General features: G+C 53.7%; 2 protein-coding genes across 2 annotated transcripts; both read right to left on the reverse strand.

Annotated features, from left to right (window-relative positions):
• Positions 1-106: 106 nt before the first annotated feature.
• LDX57_003345 (uncharacterized protein) lies at positions 107-2,966 on the reverse strand (the record flags this gene model as incomplete). Its single annotated transcript, XM_046084991.1, has 4 exons — positions 107-177; positions 265-467; positions 530-2,497; positions 2,581-2,966. 4 exons carry the CDS (start codon positions 2,964-2,966, stop codon positions 107-109), a joined length of 2,628 nt encoding a protein of 875 aa, XP_045940954.1.
• Positions 2,967-4,147: 1,181 nt separating this feature from the next.
• Positions 4,148-15,686, reverse strand: LDX57_003346 (uncharacterized protein; the record flags this gene model as incomplete). Its single annotated transcript, XM_046084992.1, has 2 exons — positions 4,148-5,677; positions 5,772-15,686. 2 exons carry the CDS (start codon positions 15,684-15,686, stop codon positions 4,148-4,150), a joined length of 11,445 nt encoding a protein of 3,814 aa, XP_045940955.1.
• Between the last annotated feature and the right edge of the window lie 1,750 nt (positions 15,687-17,436).

Here is a 17,436-nt window from a genome sequence, read left to right on the forward strand (position 1 = left end):
GCAAGTATACGAAAAAGGTACATACATATAAAGCAACAGCAAAAGTAAGGTAGGGGGTATATGAACATAGTCGTCGAGATGGATCGTCCAAAGACCACACAGAAATCTATACAATCTTGTAGACTCGCTTCGCAATAAGGAATGATATAAAGGCAAAGAGCACGATTCCCGCCGTAACTAGACACATGGTTCGTTAGCATCACGATATAGGGCACGTTGTGAACAAGGAAGAAAAAAAAAAAAAAAAGGAAAAGAAGTTCTTACTAGACCAAAACCACGTTAAACTATCCACATCCTGCCCCGGGACCTTGACGTTCATCCCCCACATACCGCAGATGATGTTCAACGGCAACACGATCGTTCCCAGAACGGTCAGCTTGCCAAGCACATCGGCGGTCTGTTCCTGGCGCTCGTTCATCAAGATATTGATTTGCGCCAAATAGTTGGAGTGAGCACGTGACAAAAGCCTGGAAATTGGATTTAGTAAGTATGCATCACCGCAAGTTTCAGGTCATTGAGAGAAACATACGTTTCGTAGTAGGTCAGACTACTGGTCATGGTCATGATGTGGTCCTGAATATCACCCAAATAGAGACCAATCTCCGATTTGGGAGCAACCTCCCACTGCTCGTTGCATCGCTTGGCAAAGCCCTTGACGACATCGGCCTTATTGCTCAGCAATCGGTACATTCCCATCACTTTCTTGCGGCACACCCCGACTCGTCGCAGCATCTCACCCGGCGCTACCGTATTAGATTCATCACCGCTGGATTCTTCTTTCTCGTTGGACCCGGACCCAGGCACTGCCGAATGCATCTTCATGATCATCTCGTCAATCTCGTCGACCTCGTCCTCGATGGACTGAATCAGAGGACCAAAAACGTCGGTGATGTCGTCGATCAAAGCGTACGAAATCCAATCGGAGCTGAGGATCAAGTAGTCCATCAACTGTCGGATGCGTCGCCGCACGTTGGCCGGGTGGGGAGTCTGCGAGAAGTGGAAAGAAATGATGCCATCACGGAACACGACCACGTACATGTTGACTGGCTGCAGATAATTTTCGCTATTGACGTCCTGTTCAAAAGTTCGGTAATTGACGAAATAGTAGTTGCGGAACAGTTCAACCTTTTCGCGAGCCTCCTGCATCATGATATCCTCGGCGGTGAGCGCGTGGATGCCAAATGCCTTTGCGATCACGCGCATTTCTGCGTCCGTCGGAGAGAGAACGTCGAGCCAGAATGTTGGTCGAGGTCCGTAGCGCTTCGGTTTGGGAGGGGCTACCAAGGGCGGCCGGCGCGCCGGCGACACATCCGCTGATGTGCGTGCTTCCGAGACCGCTTCACTGATAATGGAGGCCCGAGGCACTTGCTTCCGATCATTTACGCTGTCATGATTGGTGCCATTAGTGGGTGGCAGCCGTTCCCCTTCGCCAGCGGCATGAAGGTTGTTGATGTTGGCGGCCGCCGTATTCTCCCCAGTAACATGGTGCTCAGGCTCTTCTTCCTCTTCCTCATCGGATGAATCCTCTAGTTCGGGTGGGTTGGGAATGAAAAGCTCTCGGAAGCTACCCCCAGGCTGAACCAGTTCCGAGATCGTCTGGGCATGTATCGTGCTGTGAAACTCCTCATTGAAGTAGGTGAAGCGGTACGGGACATCGTCTTCATCACGCCGCCATAGTCGATATTGAGGGCGCAGGCGGCCCTCGATAAGCATAGGCTCGCTGATCTTCTTCGTGCGAAAGTCACCCGTGCGGTCCTCTTTCTCCTCACGACTCCATTCCTCCAGAACGGATAGATCGGGCCACTCTCGCCGCCGCCGCCTCCGACGCTCATCGCGAGACATTCTTAAGCCATCCTCCTCAGCCAGCTCAGATGCCTCCTCGACCGGGAAGCAAACGTCCTCTTCGGGCGCGAGAGTTCGTCGTCGACGGGCATCCTGCGGTGAATGAGGCGAAGGCGGGGTACCCTGTCTGCGGTTGCTATCATCCATATCAATGACCATATCATGAGGCCGGTGCATGGAATCCCTGCGGTGGTCGATGGATGCAGCCATCGGAAAACCAAACTCCGTCCCCGTCACCACAGCATCGTCGTAGCCAAGCTCGGGACCGATTTTCGGCGTTGTCGGTATCGACGGCGGGTTGTTGATATCATATTCGCGATCCGCCTCGGGGAACGCTGGACTCGTAAGGGCACGGGGAGAGCATCGGGAGGATGTTGTGCCATTAGACTTCCTTCTCTGGCGAAAGGAGAACGGACTCGACTTCGAATCGGTCCCATATCGCGGTAGATTCGGCTTGTGTTCCGAGACGGGCCTTATCAATGGTGTCCGATCGTCCACCGCCTCTGCGCCATCGCTATCCTCGCCCCCCAGCAAAGCACTCGACAGTGGGAAACGAGTGTTGGAATCGCCAGGGTGGTATCCAGTCAACGAAGTTCCGGGACGAAACGATTGAGCCAGGCGACTGTCTCTGCGAGGCCGCATCAAAGGTTGGTTCCTGCACAAGCGTCACAAGGACAGAAATTAGCCATGGGGCCCCGCATACGACCAAGCATCGAACCCCCAGAAGTTAAAACATACCGATGATCCAACAAGGCCTCGCTCTCCAAGCTTGTACTGCTTAAATCTCGGCCCAGCTTGTAGAACGGAAGAGCCGCCCGCGACTTGGTCTGATCCGTGGCCATTGGGGCCAAACCCTCCGTATCGGGGACGGAAGCAGAAGCAACGACAGAAGACGGTTCCTCGGGACCAAGAAACGATTGTCGACGATTCCGACGTTTTCGATGACGATTCTTCTTTCGCTTGGATGATTTACCAGTAGTCACGGTAGATCCCGTAGGGAAATCCTGCCGTCTCTCCGAATTGCCAGCTCCGGAGTTGGCTGAATCGCGCGTGCTGGGTGGTCGTTGTCCGCTCGAGCGACCATTGGAGGAGGGAATTTTAGGAGTGGATGGCGATGGGGGCATGTTGGAATAGATAAAAATAAATGCGAAAAACCGGGGAAATAAGACCAATAATATGCACGATTATTGATAGAAGGATCGAGGTCCAAATCGCTTATCTCACACAGCCCCGGTACACGCTGCTTGCTGGTGGCAGCCCAAAAAGGGACGCATCAAAGATAGCAAGTAAAAAGAAAACACGGGAAAAAGATACACATGAGAGGGCGAAAAGGGGTAAAGTGTTGTCCTAACGTCCATGTAGCTGCAGGAGGTCGAAGGAAGCAGACTTCAGCATTGTCACGGACAATTCATCGAGTTGCAGGGCGAAGAGTCGCAGCTAGCCGGCCGAATGTGCGTGGCGAGCTGGTAGTAGAGTCTGGGACATCGGAGACACTAACGAGAATCAAGGAACTGACCGTGAGCGATGGTTTGAAACCCGAGCTAGCGGGAAAGGAGTCGGTAAGACTGAAGGTAAGGCGGGAGCTGCAAGAGCTAAAACGGCGGCTATTGGATTGGGGAGGATCAAAGACCGGTTCAGGAGAAAGATCGGTCAGGACTTAGCGAATGATTCAACGCTGCGGGCATCAGGAGAAGAGCAGAAAGAAAGGAAGGAAGGAAGGGAAGGACGGAATCCTGTCATCATCACTCGTGGGGCACCTGCCTCAGGCTGCTGATGAGGTCACCGCCGGGCGATAAGGGAAGGTCTCGCCCTAGCGATTTGGTACGACTGCGGAGTACAGGTACGCGCCGAGACAGCCATGAGAACTAATAAAATTTGGTATCGGTACATGCTACATACAGGCAGCAACAATTATGAACATTTCATCCCCGATCATCGTTCCTCAAAAAACAATAACAGACAAGGAAAATAGACCTGAAAATCATATCTCATGTACATGCAAATCCCAATCAACAAAATGATAGATAGGGCCGTCACATCATCAATTCTAGATGTTGACATCATCATAAGCATCGTTAATAGAACACAATGAAAACCAAAAAACAACAACAGAGACCCGTAGGCCCTTTACCTCGCAGAATTACCCATTACCCAGTAAATTTTTGTGATCCGTATTTTGGTCATGGTCCATTACCACTCCAGTCTGAAGAAAAGGAGAATGAAATCAAAAAGAAAAACACAAGACACCAACAACTGTCAGTGCAGTCCCGTTGACATGTCATATTCATGATCCGAGTGTGACGCCTCAGATCACATTGCTCATGTCTAAATTAGATGACGGGGCGACACTGTGGACGGATTTGTTGGCATCTAGGGACATGCGGTCCCCACTCATCATCTTTGACACCCTTTTGTCTTTAAATGGGCGCGCAGTAAGCACTTGTGCTGGACAGACGACTACTTCGTCTTCGCCGTCGCCCGTATCATTGCCCTTCTTCACCACGAGGGGGAACAGGACAACCCGGACCACGGCCTGTTGGGATTCCAATTCCTCGTTCGAAGTGGTCTCCCCGCTGCGCTCATTCATGAGAGATGCATTGAAGAAGACTTGTCGGGCGAGGTCGCCGTTCGTGTCGTACTCGGGTTGCAGCGGAGGCAGCATGATATATTCGGCGAGCTGCGTGCGCATCTCAATGGACAAATTGACTGCCACCCGGAGCACCTTGCGTAGCGAGTCAAGGAGTTGAGATTCCACGTTCGTGGGCGGGGGCAGTAGACGCGACAAGGTATCGAAGATCTCCAACGCGACAGCTTCGGTGTCGTTGTCGCGCTGGCGGGAAAAGGTGGGACGCTTCGACAGGAGAGTGAGGGTGGTGGCACGCCATCGGTGAATGGCGCCGCGCTGACCAACCTCCGTCAATTGTTTCTCCAGAGACTTGAGCTTTTGTCGCTGTTCCCGATCCATGCCGAATAGATATCGCGTGAAGACAAACTCCCACACCATTGTCATTACAACCGACATAAATACGTCGCGCCGTCGTACCCGGTCGGCAAGGTACGCGTCGACATCCGAGCCGTCCAGGATAGCATTGTCAAAGCGGTCGGCAATCTTCTCGTCTTGTAGGTCACCAAGCTTGCGGCAGCGGCGATGGTCGGAGTGCTTGGAGAATCGTAGTACCCATTGTTGCACGTGGCCGCACAGCTTCTGACAGGCGGCATCGAAGTAGTCTTCGTCGCGGAAGACCAGGACGTTTTCGTTCATCGAGGCGGCGATCTGTTGCTGTAGCTCTTTCACTTTGTCGCGCGCATTTTCGAGCTCCTCACGTAGTCGGCGCAGTTCCATGTTTTTCTGAGCCAATGCAGCATCGACTTCTTGTCGTATCTTGTCTTGCATGTTCTTCGACAGCTGTCTGTTTTGTAGGCGCAAGTCGTCCAGTTCGCGAACGGATGATTCTCGCACCGTCTGAATCTCGGTCGCATGGAGGGCAACGAGGTGAGAATTGGAGGAGTTCAGCCCTTCATTTTCCTGATTCAATCGAGAGACTTCCTTCTGAAGCCAGTCCACCGAGCTCCTGAGCTGTTCCACCTCAGCTTCCCTGTCCCGCAGGTCAGCATCGCGTGTATCGAGGGCACGGTCGCTCCTGCGACGAGCGACACTGGTTTTCTGCAATTTTTCCTCGGCCGATTCACGCGCAGCTATGAGAAGGCGATTTTCCGAGACGAGTTGATCGAGACGAGATTCGAGTTCTTGGAGGTGTTGCATGCTGCGACGGTGCCGGACGCTGGGCGGTCGGCTAGGCGACCGGGGTGAGCTCGGCGTCTCCCCCCATCCCTCCTAAATAAACAAAAAAAGTCAGCATCGTTGATGATCATCATTTTGAGAACGGACTAATAGATCTGTGGGGAGAGATTTTTAGAGAAAGGCTTACATAGACATCCGTCATGGTTCGCAGGGGGCGTTTGCCCTTGTCCGTGACGGGGTCGTAGGAAGAAGAGGAAGCGATGCGCTCGAAGTTCACGTCGGACGGAAGAGGGGGCGAAGCGGCTGCGGGAGGTTGGGGACTTCCCGCCGGTTGGTTGGCCGCCGCCCGCAAATCGCCGCTAGTGCTTCGGTTCATTCGTCGCAGCGATCGCTGGCTCTGCGCGCTCCGAAGGCTGTTCACGCTGTCGGTGGGCCTCAGGATCGGCATGCCTTGCTCCGGAGTCTGTAGGATTTCCGCCGAGAATTTCTTGCCCGCCTGTCGCGGTTTTCTCACGGCGACATCCCCTCCATCTTCGCTGGTAGGCGTACCTTTCTCTGGCGTAGGCCACGCCTGGCGGGATAGCGCGTTGTCTGTAAACTTGCGCACCGGAGTCTCAGGTCGGGGGAGGATATGCTCGGGCTTTATCTCCAGACGAGGCGTGCCGCCCTCAGGGCCTGTGGTGCCCCTGCCCCGGCTGCCTTCCCCTGGCTCTTGCTCAGTAATGGTCTGTAAGGGGGTCCGAGGAGGGGACCCCATGTCCTTGCTGGTTCCTAGTTGCCCACCGAAGCCGGAAGGCGACGTTGTTCTAGGGTCTGTAATGGGAGCAGTATCCTCCAGAGACCATGATCGGGGAGGATGGTTGGGCCGCCCATGAATGGATGGACTGCGTCGAAGCTCGCAGGTTTCAGGGCTAGGAAGTCGTCGCTCTACATCGGTGGGACCGAAGATAGAGGAAGGGATCTCGTGGACGGGCTTCGGTGCAAACAAAGGAGTTTCGCTGCTGGCGAACGGATCTGAAATGTCTCCTTCGGGCTGTTTGGTTTCCACAGCGCCAAGGTTCTTCTCGATCGAGGGTTGCGTCGCAATTGAACGAGAGCTTTCTTCGGCTTTCTGGCCTGATTGCTCGGTCTCGACTTCAACGGAGGGCCTTTCAATGGCAGTGGATTGACGATCGTCGAGTGTAGGGCCCTCCGAGAGCTCACGATCCACACTTTCGATCTGTGGCTCCCGGGAGGTGATATAATCCTGGGCGTGACCGCTAACTTTGTCGTCGGCAGTGGGAATGGACGCCTCCGAGACCTGCTTGTGGGCGATGGTCTCATCCTCGGCCTCATCTTTTACTGGCTGGGACAATTGGATGGGTGGGGGAAGTTGGAATGAGCCTCGTTCAAGATCGGGGAACACGCTTGTGACTTTGGGGTGCTTGTGTGGTAAAACATCAAGATCTTTCTTGCTTCGCTTTTCTGGGATCGAGCTCATCGCTTCATGTCCCAAATCCCTTGGCGCTTCCCTCATTCCCCTTTTAGCGGCCAAGTTGTCTACTCGTACGGTTAGACCTTCTGGAATAGCAGATTCGTCGAATTCAGCAATGCCTGGCTCAAATGGAACAGAAGCTCGAGTCTCAGGCGACGACTGGGGAGATGGTTCGTTGGAATCGATCTTACCTTTCTCCCAATCAATGGACGGCAAAAAGTCATCATCAAGGGCATAGTATCGGGGGTCTGAAACCTCCGATTCTTCCGGTGCACGGAATAGTTTAGAGACGAGATCGGTCGCAGGCTCGCTGGGAACACCAATCTCCGATGAATTGGCCTCCTGGCTATGGTTTGTCTTGCGCTTCTTTTTCTTCTCTTTCTTAGACAATGTCCTCGAAGGAGGGTTCTCATCCAGGTTGTTATCCTCGATAGATCCTAGCCCCGGATCCTGAGTTGGTGTCTCCGTGGTGGCAGGTTGACCTTCGACAGTTTCTTTGGGGGCCTCTGAGGCTGAATCAAGCTGGGCCTGTTCTGCCTCCTGTGACTTTTCCTCTGCCGCTGTTTCCGGAACGGCAGGCTGCTCTCCACTAAGTTCTTTCGTAGCATCCAGAGCCGCTTCGGGCTCCGGTTGCTCATCCCTCATCTTCCCCGAATCCTTCGGCGTTTCGTACTCTTGAACAATCTCCCAAGTAGCCTCCACAGCTGCCTCGGGCTCAGAGCGTCCTGCTTCCTGGGACTTCTCATCTAATACTGTTTCCGGGACGGCAGGTTGTTCTTCAGTGAGTTCTTTCGTAGTCTCCACAACTGTCTCAGGCTCGGGCTGTTCTGCTTCCTCGGGCTTCGCATCCTCCACAAGCGCTTTCTCGACGGTAGGCTGCTCTTCGATAATGTCCCGTGGAGACCTAAGGGCCGGTTCATACTCAGGTACAGGCTGAACAGTTGGCTGTTCCTCTGAGCCCTCCATGGCTGTTTCAGTGGCGTCAGGCGGTTCTTCGGTTGGTTCCCCCATGCCCTCTGGGTTGAGTTTAGGCTCAGGCTGCTCTTCGGTAAGGCCTTTAGGAGCCACTGGAACTACCTCGGGTTCGGGCTTAGGCTGTTGCTCTTCAATGGGTTCCGGAAGAGCTTCTGGAACTTGCTCCGACTGTGGCGCTGTCTCCCCAACCTCTTGCTTGGCCTTCTTCTTCGCCTTTCTCTTATCCTTTTTCGACTGCTTCCTAGAGAGAGACTCTGCAGGTTCGATGTTCTTAGAATCATCACCAACTACATGTTCTTCAACGGCATGGAGATTGCCCTTTCCAGCAGCTTCACTCTCTGCTGGCACACGCTTTTCGTCATCTTCCAGTCTGTCGTCTTCTCGAGACGCCTCTTGCTGCTCTTCCATGGGATCCTGAACGGTTTGATCTGGAGTAATTGCGGCCACCTCTTGAGCTTTTTCGTCTGTTTGAAGAGGTGCCTCAACAGGAACTGATTCAAATATCGGCGTAGAATCTTGAGGCTCCACCGCACCCTCTAAGGGCACTTCGCGTTCAGATATCTCCTTTGGTTCCGGCCCTGGTTCTTCGAGAGGCAGGTCGGTTTCAGGAGATGCCGCCGTCGTATTTGTCTCTGCCGCGGTTTCCTTGGTTTCAGCAGGAACAGGAGTAGAAGGAGGAGGAACATCCTCAGAGTGTTTCTTGCTGTCTTTCTTCGCCTTCTTCTTCTTTTTCTTAGACTCCTTTCGACTTAACGGCTCCGACGGGGCACTTTCTTCGGGAAGCTGGTTATCCGTAATTGGCTGTGGCTGCTCACTAGATGCCACTTCAGGTGCAGTGATTGTCTCGTCCTGGGTGGGTTGTTTCTCTTCGGAGAGTAACCCACGGTCCGCCTCAGGTGACTGCATGTGCTCGGCGAATCCCGTCTCAATTTGCATGGTCTTTCCCTCGTCAATTGCAGTTTCGGCCTGTGCTAACGCATCTTCGATCTGAGGAAGCTCCCTTGTTCCCTCCTGAGCAGTCTCGTTCTCTTCGCTCTTCCCCTTATATGAAGTCACGGCCCCGGAGTCATCATTGTTGTTCTCGGGAAGGATCTCCATCTCTGTAGGCTCTGGAGCCAGATTGTTTTTCATATGACCCTCGCGAGGTACCTCGGCAGCGGTAGGAGTGTTTGAGTCTAAAGGTACTTCATTTGCAACCGTCTCAGGTGCCTCCGTGACCGCTTCGGGTTCCACCTTGCTCTCTGCAAAGTCAGGCTGTACTTCTAGGTGCTTCTCTTGGTCCAGCTTCGGCCCAGGCGCTTGAGGCAATGTTTCCGTATCCTTGATGCCATCAGAAGCCGTTGAATCGATTGTCTGGGCATCGGAGGAGGGAAGCTCCATTTCTGTAGAAGTTGGCTTAGATGCTTCCTCGACGTGCTCCTCCCTGGCTTCCTGTACGGGAGCTTCGGACAATGTCTCCGTATCTTCCTTGCCCTCGGAAGCCCGCGGATTAATTGGCTGATCACCGGCGGAGAGAAGCGTATCCTCAACAGAGGCGTGCTGGTCCTCGACGTGCTCCTGTGAAATTAACCCTTCTCTTGGTTCCTGCATGGAGGCTTCAGGCAATGTCTCTGCACCGTCACCGGTGTCAGGAGCAACCGAAGCAGCCGAGTGGTTCTTGACCTCGGGAAGACCCTGCGTGTCCGATTCCTTAGACAAGTCTGCTTCCTTCTGCGCCTCGCGCTGTTTCTTCTTCCGCTCCTTCTTACTCAACTTTCTTGACGGCACGGCGGATTCAAGCGCATCAGTGTCTGGCGGGGCGGTCTCGCTTGTCGCTTCCGTTTCACCCACAGATTTATCACCGGTAGGCTCGAGAACAACATCTTCTTGAACCTTCGGGGCTGGGATAGCCACTGAATCGTCTTCCTTTTCGCCAGTGATGGGTAGTGTCTCAATCGTATCCAGCTTTTCTTCCTGCACAGCTTCCCCCGCCGATAGTTGATCGGAAGTTTCTAATTTCGGTTGTTCTTCAGACTTCCCCGTAACTGTAGGCTCAGGTATAGGTCCATCTGCCTCCTCATGCGTAGGTGCTACCGCATCAGTCGTTTGGGTGGCGTTGTTTTCGAAGCCCTCGGCAGACATTTTAGATTCGATTGTCTGCCCTCCCTGACCACTTTCCTCTTCGTTTCCTGTGAACGCTTGGATTTGTTCACCCGTATCATCATGATCAGCAATCTTTCCCTCAACACTGGGCAACGCAAATGACAAATCGGGATCGTTGGGTTCAGGCACGGGCTGGGGACTATCAGCGGGTGGAGTCGGTGGCCGTTGCTCTACCTGCGAAGATACTTTGTCATCAGTCCAAGTCAGATCTTTATCGTTCTTGCCGTGTACGCCGGTGTCGTGGGACTGATTGTGTTTACCGTCATCTTCAGCAGGTGCAGTTGCCGTCTCAAGAGAAGGGTCTGAATGTTCAACTTCGGCAGGAGTCTCGACTTCGCTTGTTTCTCGCGCACTCCCATCATTTCCCACATCTATACTTTTCGACTGCCGCTTCTTCTTCTTTTTGGCCTTCTTTTTTTCCTTGGCGGACATGTTTGCGAATTCATCCTCTGACTTTTCGGCCTCATTGATAGGCTCAGTGACAGGCTCAGTGACAGGCTCAGTGACAGGCTCAGCGACAGGCTCAGCGACAGGCTCAGCGACAGGCTCAGCGACAGGCTCAACGACAGGCTCAGCGACAGGCTCAGCGACAGGCTCAGCGACAGGCTCAGCGACAGGCTCAGCGACAGGCTCAGCGACAGGCTCAGGGGTAATCTCCTCGTCTGCCGGTGTATCAGGAACCTTTTCCGTTTCTACCGGAGTATTTTCACTGCTAGGCTCTGGAGCCTCTGCGACTCCTAAAGCCTTCTTCTTCTTTTTGGCTTTCCTCTTTTCCTTGGCGGACATGTTTGCGAACTCATCATCCTCTGGCTTTTTAGGTTCAGCGACGGGCTCAGCGGTTGATTCCGCAGCAGATTCCGTGGCAGGCTCTATAGCGGGTTCTGCGGTGATCTCTTCGTAGGCCAGGGTATCAGGAATTTTCTCCGTTTCCGCCGGAGTGTTTTCGCTGCTGGGTTCTGGAATTTCTGTGGGAGCTTCTTCGATTACTGCCGAAGCCTTCTTCTTCTTTTTAGCCTTTCTTTTTTCCTTGGCAGACATGTTTGCGAATTCATTGTCCTCTGGCTTCTCAGGCTCGGTCACAGGCTCCGCGACCTGCTCTGCGACAGTCTCAGCAACGGGCTCAGCAACGGGCTCAGCAACGGGCTCAGCAAAGGGCTCCGCAACGGGCTCCGCAACAGGTTCTATAACTGGATCCGCGGCAGGCTCGGCGACATCTTCGGAAGTCGGGGTATCAGGGACCTTCTCCGTTTCCACCGGAGCCTTTTTGCTGCTAGATTCTGGAGTCTCTGCAGGAGCTTCTTCGCTTACTTCAGAAGCCTTCTTCTTCTTTTTCTTCGACTTCTTGGATTTAGGAGTCTCGGTCACTTCATCGACACCGTTTTCTGCAGCCTGGGGCACTGTTTCAGGAGTAGTCTGCTCAGCAGGAGTTTCAGCGTCGGGCTGTTGTTGAGTTTCATCCGAAGAGACAAAGTCTGTTTCTGTCTTCTCATGATCAGGCTTAAGGAATACCTCAGCATCACCGAGGGGATATTCTTTTGCCGTAGCACCAGTGGTTTCTTCTGCAGGTACCTTTTCCTCGATTGGTACGTGGACGGGCTCAGAAGACTCCGTGGCGTGCCCTAACTCCTCGGGTGTAGAGTCGGCTTGCAATTGAGGTTGCTCTTCTTGTGGAGTGGAGACCTCGCTGGGCTTCTCATTCTCCAACTCGCAGGCGGCGAGAGTCTCTTGCGTGGACTCAGTAGACAGGGACTCCTTCTGGCGAGGTTCATCCGTAGGCGCACCATCCTGACTCTCTTGGCTCGGTTGCTGGAGAGAATCCCCGAGGTCATGTTCAACGGGCGTGCCTGAAGAGCCAACGGTCGCAGTAACTGGCTCTATGACCTCGGATGTAGACTGCTCAGGTTCTTGCGTTAATGGCTCCTCAGTGGCAAAGCTAACGGACTTGCGTTTCTTTTTGTCTTTCTTCTTCTTCTTAGAAGATCCTTCTTGAGGTTCCGGAACAGCTTCAGCAGTCTCCACAGTCTCTTGAGATTCGACGACTTCTGGGGTCTTAGCGGTCTCTTCAATGCCCGCGGACTCTGCAGGATTGGTGTCATCGCCATTTGACTCTTGAGTAAGATCTTCAGGCACCACCTTCTCTTCAGACTTTTCGACATCAGTGGAAGATATCTCCTGTGAAGGTTCAAGAGCGGGTTCGGATTCGAGTGGCTTCTCAGACAGAGTTTCGCTTGTTTGTTCGGTCGTAGGAGAAGGGAGACTCTCATCAACTGAAGTTGACTGACGCTTCTTCTTCTTGTCCTTCTTCTTTTTCTTGGAAGTGGAAGGCTGGGGTCCCTCAGTGGACTCGGAAACAGGGGTAGACTCTGTTGGCTCGGGGAGAGGTTGCCAATTGGTCGGAGTTGCTAGGTCTATCGGCTCAGACTCAATTGGCGTCTCGTCTTCGGCCTTGGGCTCCTCTTTGGTATTGAGCTCCTCGAGCTTTGGCTCCTCTGCCTTGGGCTTCTCCTCAGTCTTGAATTCGTCGGCCTTAGGTTCTTCAGTTTTGAAATCTTCGACCGTGGGTACCTCCTTGGTCTTGGCTTCATCAGCTTGACGCTCATCGACCGTGGGTTCCTGCGCCGATTCGTGTAGCTCCTCAGGCGCGGGTTCCTGTGTATCAGAGACAGGAGGATCTTGCTTGTCTTCAGGGGTATCGGAGGACTCCTGCTTTGCATCAGATGAGGCCTCTGGGGCAACCTCTGGGGCAACCTCGCTTATAGGAGTAGTCTGTCCTGATTGAGACTTCTTCTTTCTCTTTTTCTTCTCTTTCTTGGACATAGGTGGGGTTTCAGGTTGGGTCTCCGCAGGTGTGGTTGCCGTGTCGTTTTCCTCGGCAGGAAGGGCATCTTCGCGTTGGGCCTGCTCGGATGCGCTGGTCAGGTCAGCTGGGAGCTGCTCCTGAACGACCTCATTTACTGGCTCTTGAACTGGCTCTTGAACTGGCTCTTGAACTGGCTCTTGAACTGGCTCTTGAACTGCCTCCTGCTTCTCGTTCACCGGTTCCTCTTGCGTTAACTCATTGACTTCATCCGGTGTAGCCTGTCCCGATTTTGACTTCTTCTTCTTTTTCTTTGACTTCTTGGAAGTCGCAGGGGTGTCGTCGGGCTGAGTGTCTTCAGGTGTAGCTACAGTGATGCCCTTCTCCGTGTCAACAGGAGCGGTATCTTCTTCGCCTGGCACCTTTTCGGAGTCTTCGGTGCTGATCGGGTCGACTTGGGTCTGTTCAGAAGTTTCGGGAGCTGGTTCTTGCACCTGCTGCTCCTTCTCTGGTTCTTTTTCTGATGGCTCCACTTGAACTGGTTCCTCTGCCGCCGGTTCCTCTGCCACTGGCTCCTCAGCCACGGACTCCTTGACCTCTTCAAGGGTGGCCTGACCAGACTGAGACTTCTTCTTCTTTTTCTTGGACTTCTTAGACTTTGTAGAAGGCTCAGACTGGATCTCCTCTGGCGCAGATTCAGGGACGTTCTTTTCAGTGGTAGTGGTGTTGTCTTGGCCTTCGACTTGCTCGGAGGAAGCTTCCGTACTGATCGGATCAATATCGGTTGGAGTATGTTCTTGAGCTGTCTCCTCCTTCAACTCTTCCGACTGTGTTGCCTGCTGTGCGGGCTCTTGTTGTGCGTGTTCATCCACGACCGGCTCGTCCTTGACTTTTTCTGAGACCGCTCGTGCGGAATCTTGCACGGGTTTTTCCAGGGCTGATTCATTGACTGGCTCTTCCTTGGCAGCTCCCTCTTGAGTTGCTGGCTCTTTGACAGGCTCCTCCTGTGTCTCTCCCTCGAGGAGTTCCTGAGCGGGCGACACAACGTCCTTGGATACCCCTTCCGCAATCTCATCGGGGTCCGACTTTGTACGCTCGTCCTTTTCAGCACCGACTGCAACATCCTCATCCTTGGGGTCGATATCGGCAGGTTGAGTCACAGTCTCCGGGGACTCTTCGGGCACTGAAATCGGCTCCTGGGTCTCTACAGCAGCTGCTTCCTCTGTAGGTTGTTCCTGTGCAGGTTGGAAACTCTCTTGGTCATCCGTAGGCAAGGTCGTAGGCGTAGCCTCGTGAGTAGTACCTGCGGATTCTTGCTGCTCATGCTCGGGCTGAGGCAGAGGCTCAGTAGACGGAATAGACTCCTCAGTTGGGATGTTCGATTCCGCAATTCCCTGCATCTCCCCATCCGGCTGCATAACCTTGTCATCTGATTTAGGTAGGTCATCTGAAACAGCCCGTGGACCTTCCGAGTCTTCTGTAGTAGGCGCAATGTCCTCCACCTGCTTCTCTTGCTTGTCATCCACGACTGGCGCCTCCTCGGAAACAACCCGGGCATCTTCAGACTCTTGAGTCCCTGTAGGCGGCTCTGCAGTAGAACTAGGGTCTGTTTCTGCAGAGACCTCAATGGGAGTCGTCTCCGTGCCCGCCTCCTCTAGGGAAGCAGATTGGCGATCCTTCTTTTTCTTCTGTTTCTTCGCCTTCTTTCTTTGAGCGGCGGTCATGGGGACTTCGGATTCGGCTGGCTCGGACTCCTTGGGTTGTTCGAGGGGCTCTTCAGTCGGTTGCCCCAGGGGTTGTTCCGTAGATTGTTCTTGAGGCTGCTCCAGGGACTCAGGTTTAGACTCTTCAGGTTGGTCCTCGATGTCTTTTGTGCCCTCTACAGCTGTCTCGGCCGATGGCTCAGCTTCCACGGGCTTATCTTGGGCTGGCTCTTGGCTGTCCCCGGGAACATTGGCTTCGAGAGAATCACCTAGATCCACATCTTTAGATATATCGGTAGTTTCCAAAGCAGGCTCGCTTTCGGCTGTTGTCTTCTCTTGAGCAAGTTCTTGGTTATTCCCGGGTACAATAGATTCAGGAGAAGCGCTTGCCTCCACATCCTTGGAAACATCAGCGACAGCACTGTCCGGAGAGGGCTCAGGTGCAGCCTCGGTCTCGTCCGGCACGGCAGCGATACTCTTCTTCTTCGACTTCTTTTTCTTGCCCTTTTTGCCCGTCGGCTCCTTCTCCTTCTCTTCTTCCACTTCGGGCTGGGACAGGGGCTGCGACTCGGGTTCAGGCATAGATTCAGGTTCGGCCGGCTTCTCCTCGAGAACGGGCATGGGCTGCTCGGCATCATTGGCGTCAAGGCTCGGAATTTTCACCACCGGGATAATTGTCTCGCTCTCCATTGCTTCGGGCACGGCGTCTTCCTCTTTTGGTTCAGAGGGCTGCTCCTCGCGAACATCCTGGCTTTCAGCAACAGCTGTGGGGTCTTGGTCATCGGGTTGCGCCGGGGAAGCAGTCTCAGTGGCTTCTTGCTCGGGGGCAGACTCCTCGGGTTTGGCTGCCTCGGACTCGTTCTCCAGCTCAGCTGGAGGGTCGGACGATGAGACGGTAGACTTGCGCTTCTTCTTGTTCTTCTTGCCCTTCTTCTTGGGGGTTTCTTCGGCTACTTCTTCAGGGCTCTCTTTCGGTGTAGCTTCGTTCTGGTCTATTGCCTGAGATTCCATTGTCGAAGCATGGCCCTCAGGAGTTGGATCCTCGGGCTTTGTTAGATCCTGAGAAGTTTCCTCGCTTTGCGGGTGCGTCTCTCCTGATCCCTTCACGTCGGTTTCACCATCACCGGTAACGGCAGCCTCGGCAGTTCCCTCGAGCACAGGCTCTGAAGGCGCAGCTGTGGCTCCGGCCTCTTCGAGTGGCTCGGCAACGCTCTTGTCGGTGGCATTGTCCTGAATTTCGCGCGTCTGGTCGTCCTCGACAACTGTGCTTGGCTCAATATCCTGAGTTTGTACATCGACTGTTGCTGGCTCTGCTGCCTGGTCGGTAGGAATTTCCGTTTCCTTCTCCTCGAGTTTCTCTGCTTTCCCTTCTTCAATTGGCTCTGGCGCGGTCGAATCTGCCTGCGCTGAGACTACCTCTGAAGTATCGGCGGTGGGGACTGCGTCGGTTGCCTCGAGCTGACCAGGGAGCGTTTTACTCTGCTCCGCAGTTGGGTCATCTGCAGCGTTCTCGCCAGTGGCTTGAATGGATTCTGGAGATTCCTCTTGGGCGAAGGTAGGCTCAGTCGTCAGGCCCTGTAGCTGCTCTGGGGTTTCCGACAGTCCCTTGTCTTCTTCTTTAGTCTCTGTTGCTTCCAGAGGACGCTGCTCGGGTAGGTTCGAGGCTTCATGCGCGACGCTGTCAGTAACTTCTGGAGTAATTTCATCTAGCCCCCGAGTGGTAGGGGAAAGATGTTCCTGAGAATCTTCAAAAATGTCTTGGACTGGCGACTCCTCCACATTTTGCTCCGTGCTCTCCTCAGCCGATCTGAAGTCATTGTCATCAGTTGGGGTCTCGACTGAAGGCTGCGTAGACTCGATGGTAGTCGGTTCCTCAGGAACCTCTTCCGCAGCAGAGCTCTTGCTCTTCTTTTTCTTCTTCTTGTCACGCTTCGACTTCTTAGAAGACACTGCGGTTTCGGTTGTCTCGGCAGATGTTCCTTCAGCGTCCGCAGCCGGTAGCACTTCAGGCTCTAACGAACGACTGGCTTCAAAATCATTAGGAACGGTTTCCGGTGCAGGCTCTTGAGAAAGTGATTCTTCTGGCTTCGCGGCCGCCTCGGGCTTCTCGGTTTCCACAGGGGTTGGTTGATCTAGAGCAGAAGGGGTTTCCACAGGCGTTGATTCCTCGATAGGAAGAACGGGTTCAAGTTCATTCGACCCCGCCTTCTTCTTGTTCTTCCGCTCTTTCTTCTTTTGCTTCTTCGATAAGACCGGTGCGGCAGCTTCAGCAGTTAGTTCTTCCGGTTGTGTCTGAACAATGTCGCTTTCTTCTTGAGGCGTGGCTTCAGGTACCGGTTCCGCGCTTCGCTCAGCAGTTGAGGGTCCAAAGACATCCGACTCGTCTTGGAAAGGTTCCCGAGAAATGTCTTTCACTGTATCTGGAACGGCACTGGCTTCGGGTTCCTTCGCTTTGTCGGTAGCAGCAAGATCTCTTGACTCCTTTTGAACTTCAGGGCCTTCCCCAATTGGCTTGATCTCTTCAGATGCCTGGTCTCTCTTTTCTTCCGCTGCTTTGTCGTCACCAACCGCAAAGTGCTCATCTGCCATTGATTCTCTACCCGGCTCAGCCGTCGTAGTTTCATTGGCGATTTCACGCTTTTCATCGGTAGGTCCTGCAACAGGTGAGTCGGCGGGATCAACAACTTCTTTCGAACCGTCCTGAGCACTCAATGCAGGCTGAGACGCTTCAAGGCCCTTGTCCAATGGAAAAGAGCCTGGC

This window comes from Aspergillus melleus, assembly GCF_016097325.1.
Source record: "Aspergillus melleus strain CBS 546.65 chromosome Unknown contig2, whole genome shotgun sequence".
Classification (NCBI taxonomy): Eukaryota; Fungi; Ascomycota; class Eurotiomycetes; order Eurotiales; family Aspergillaceae; genus Aspergillus; species Aspergillus melleus.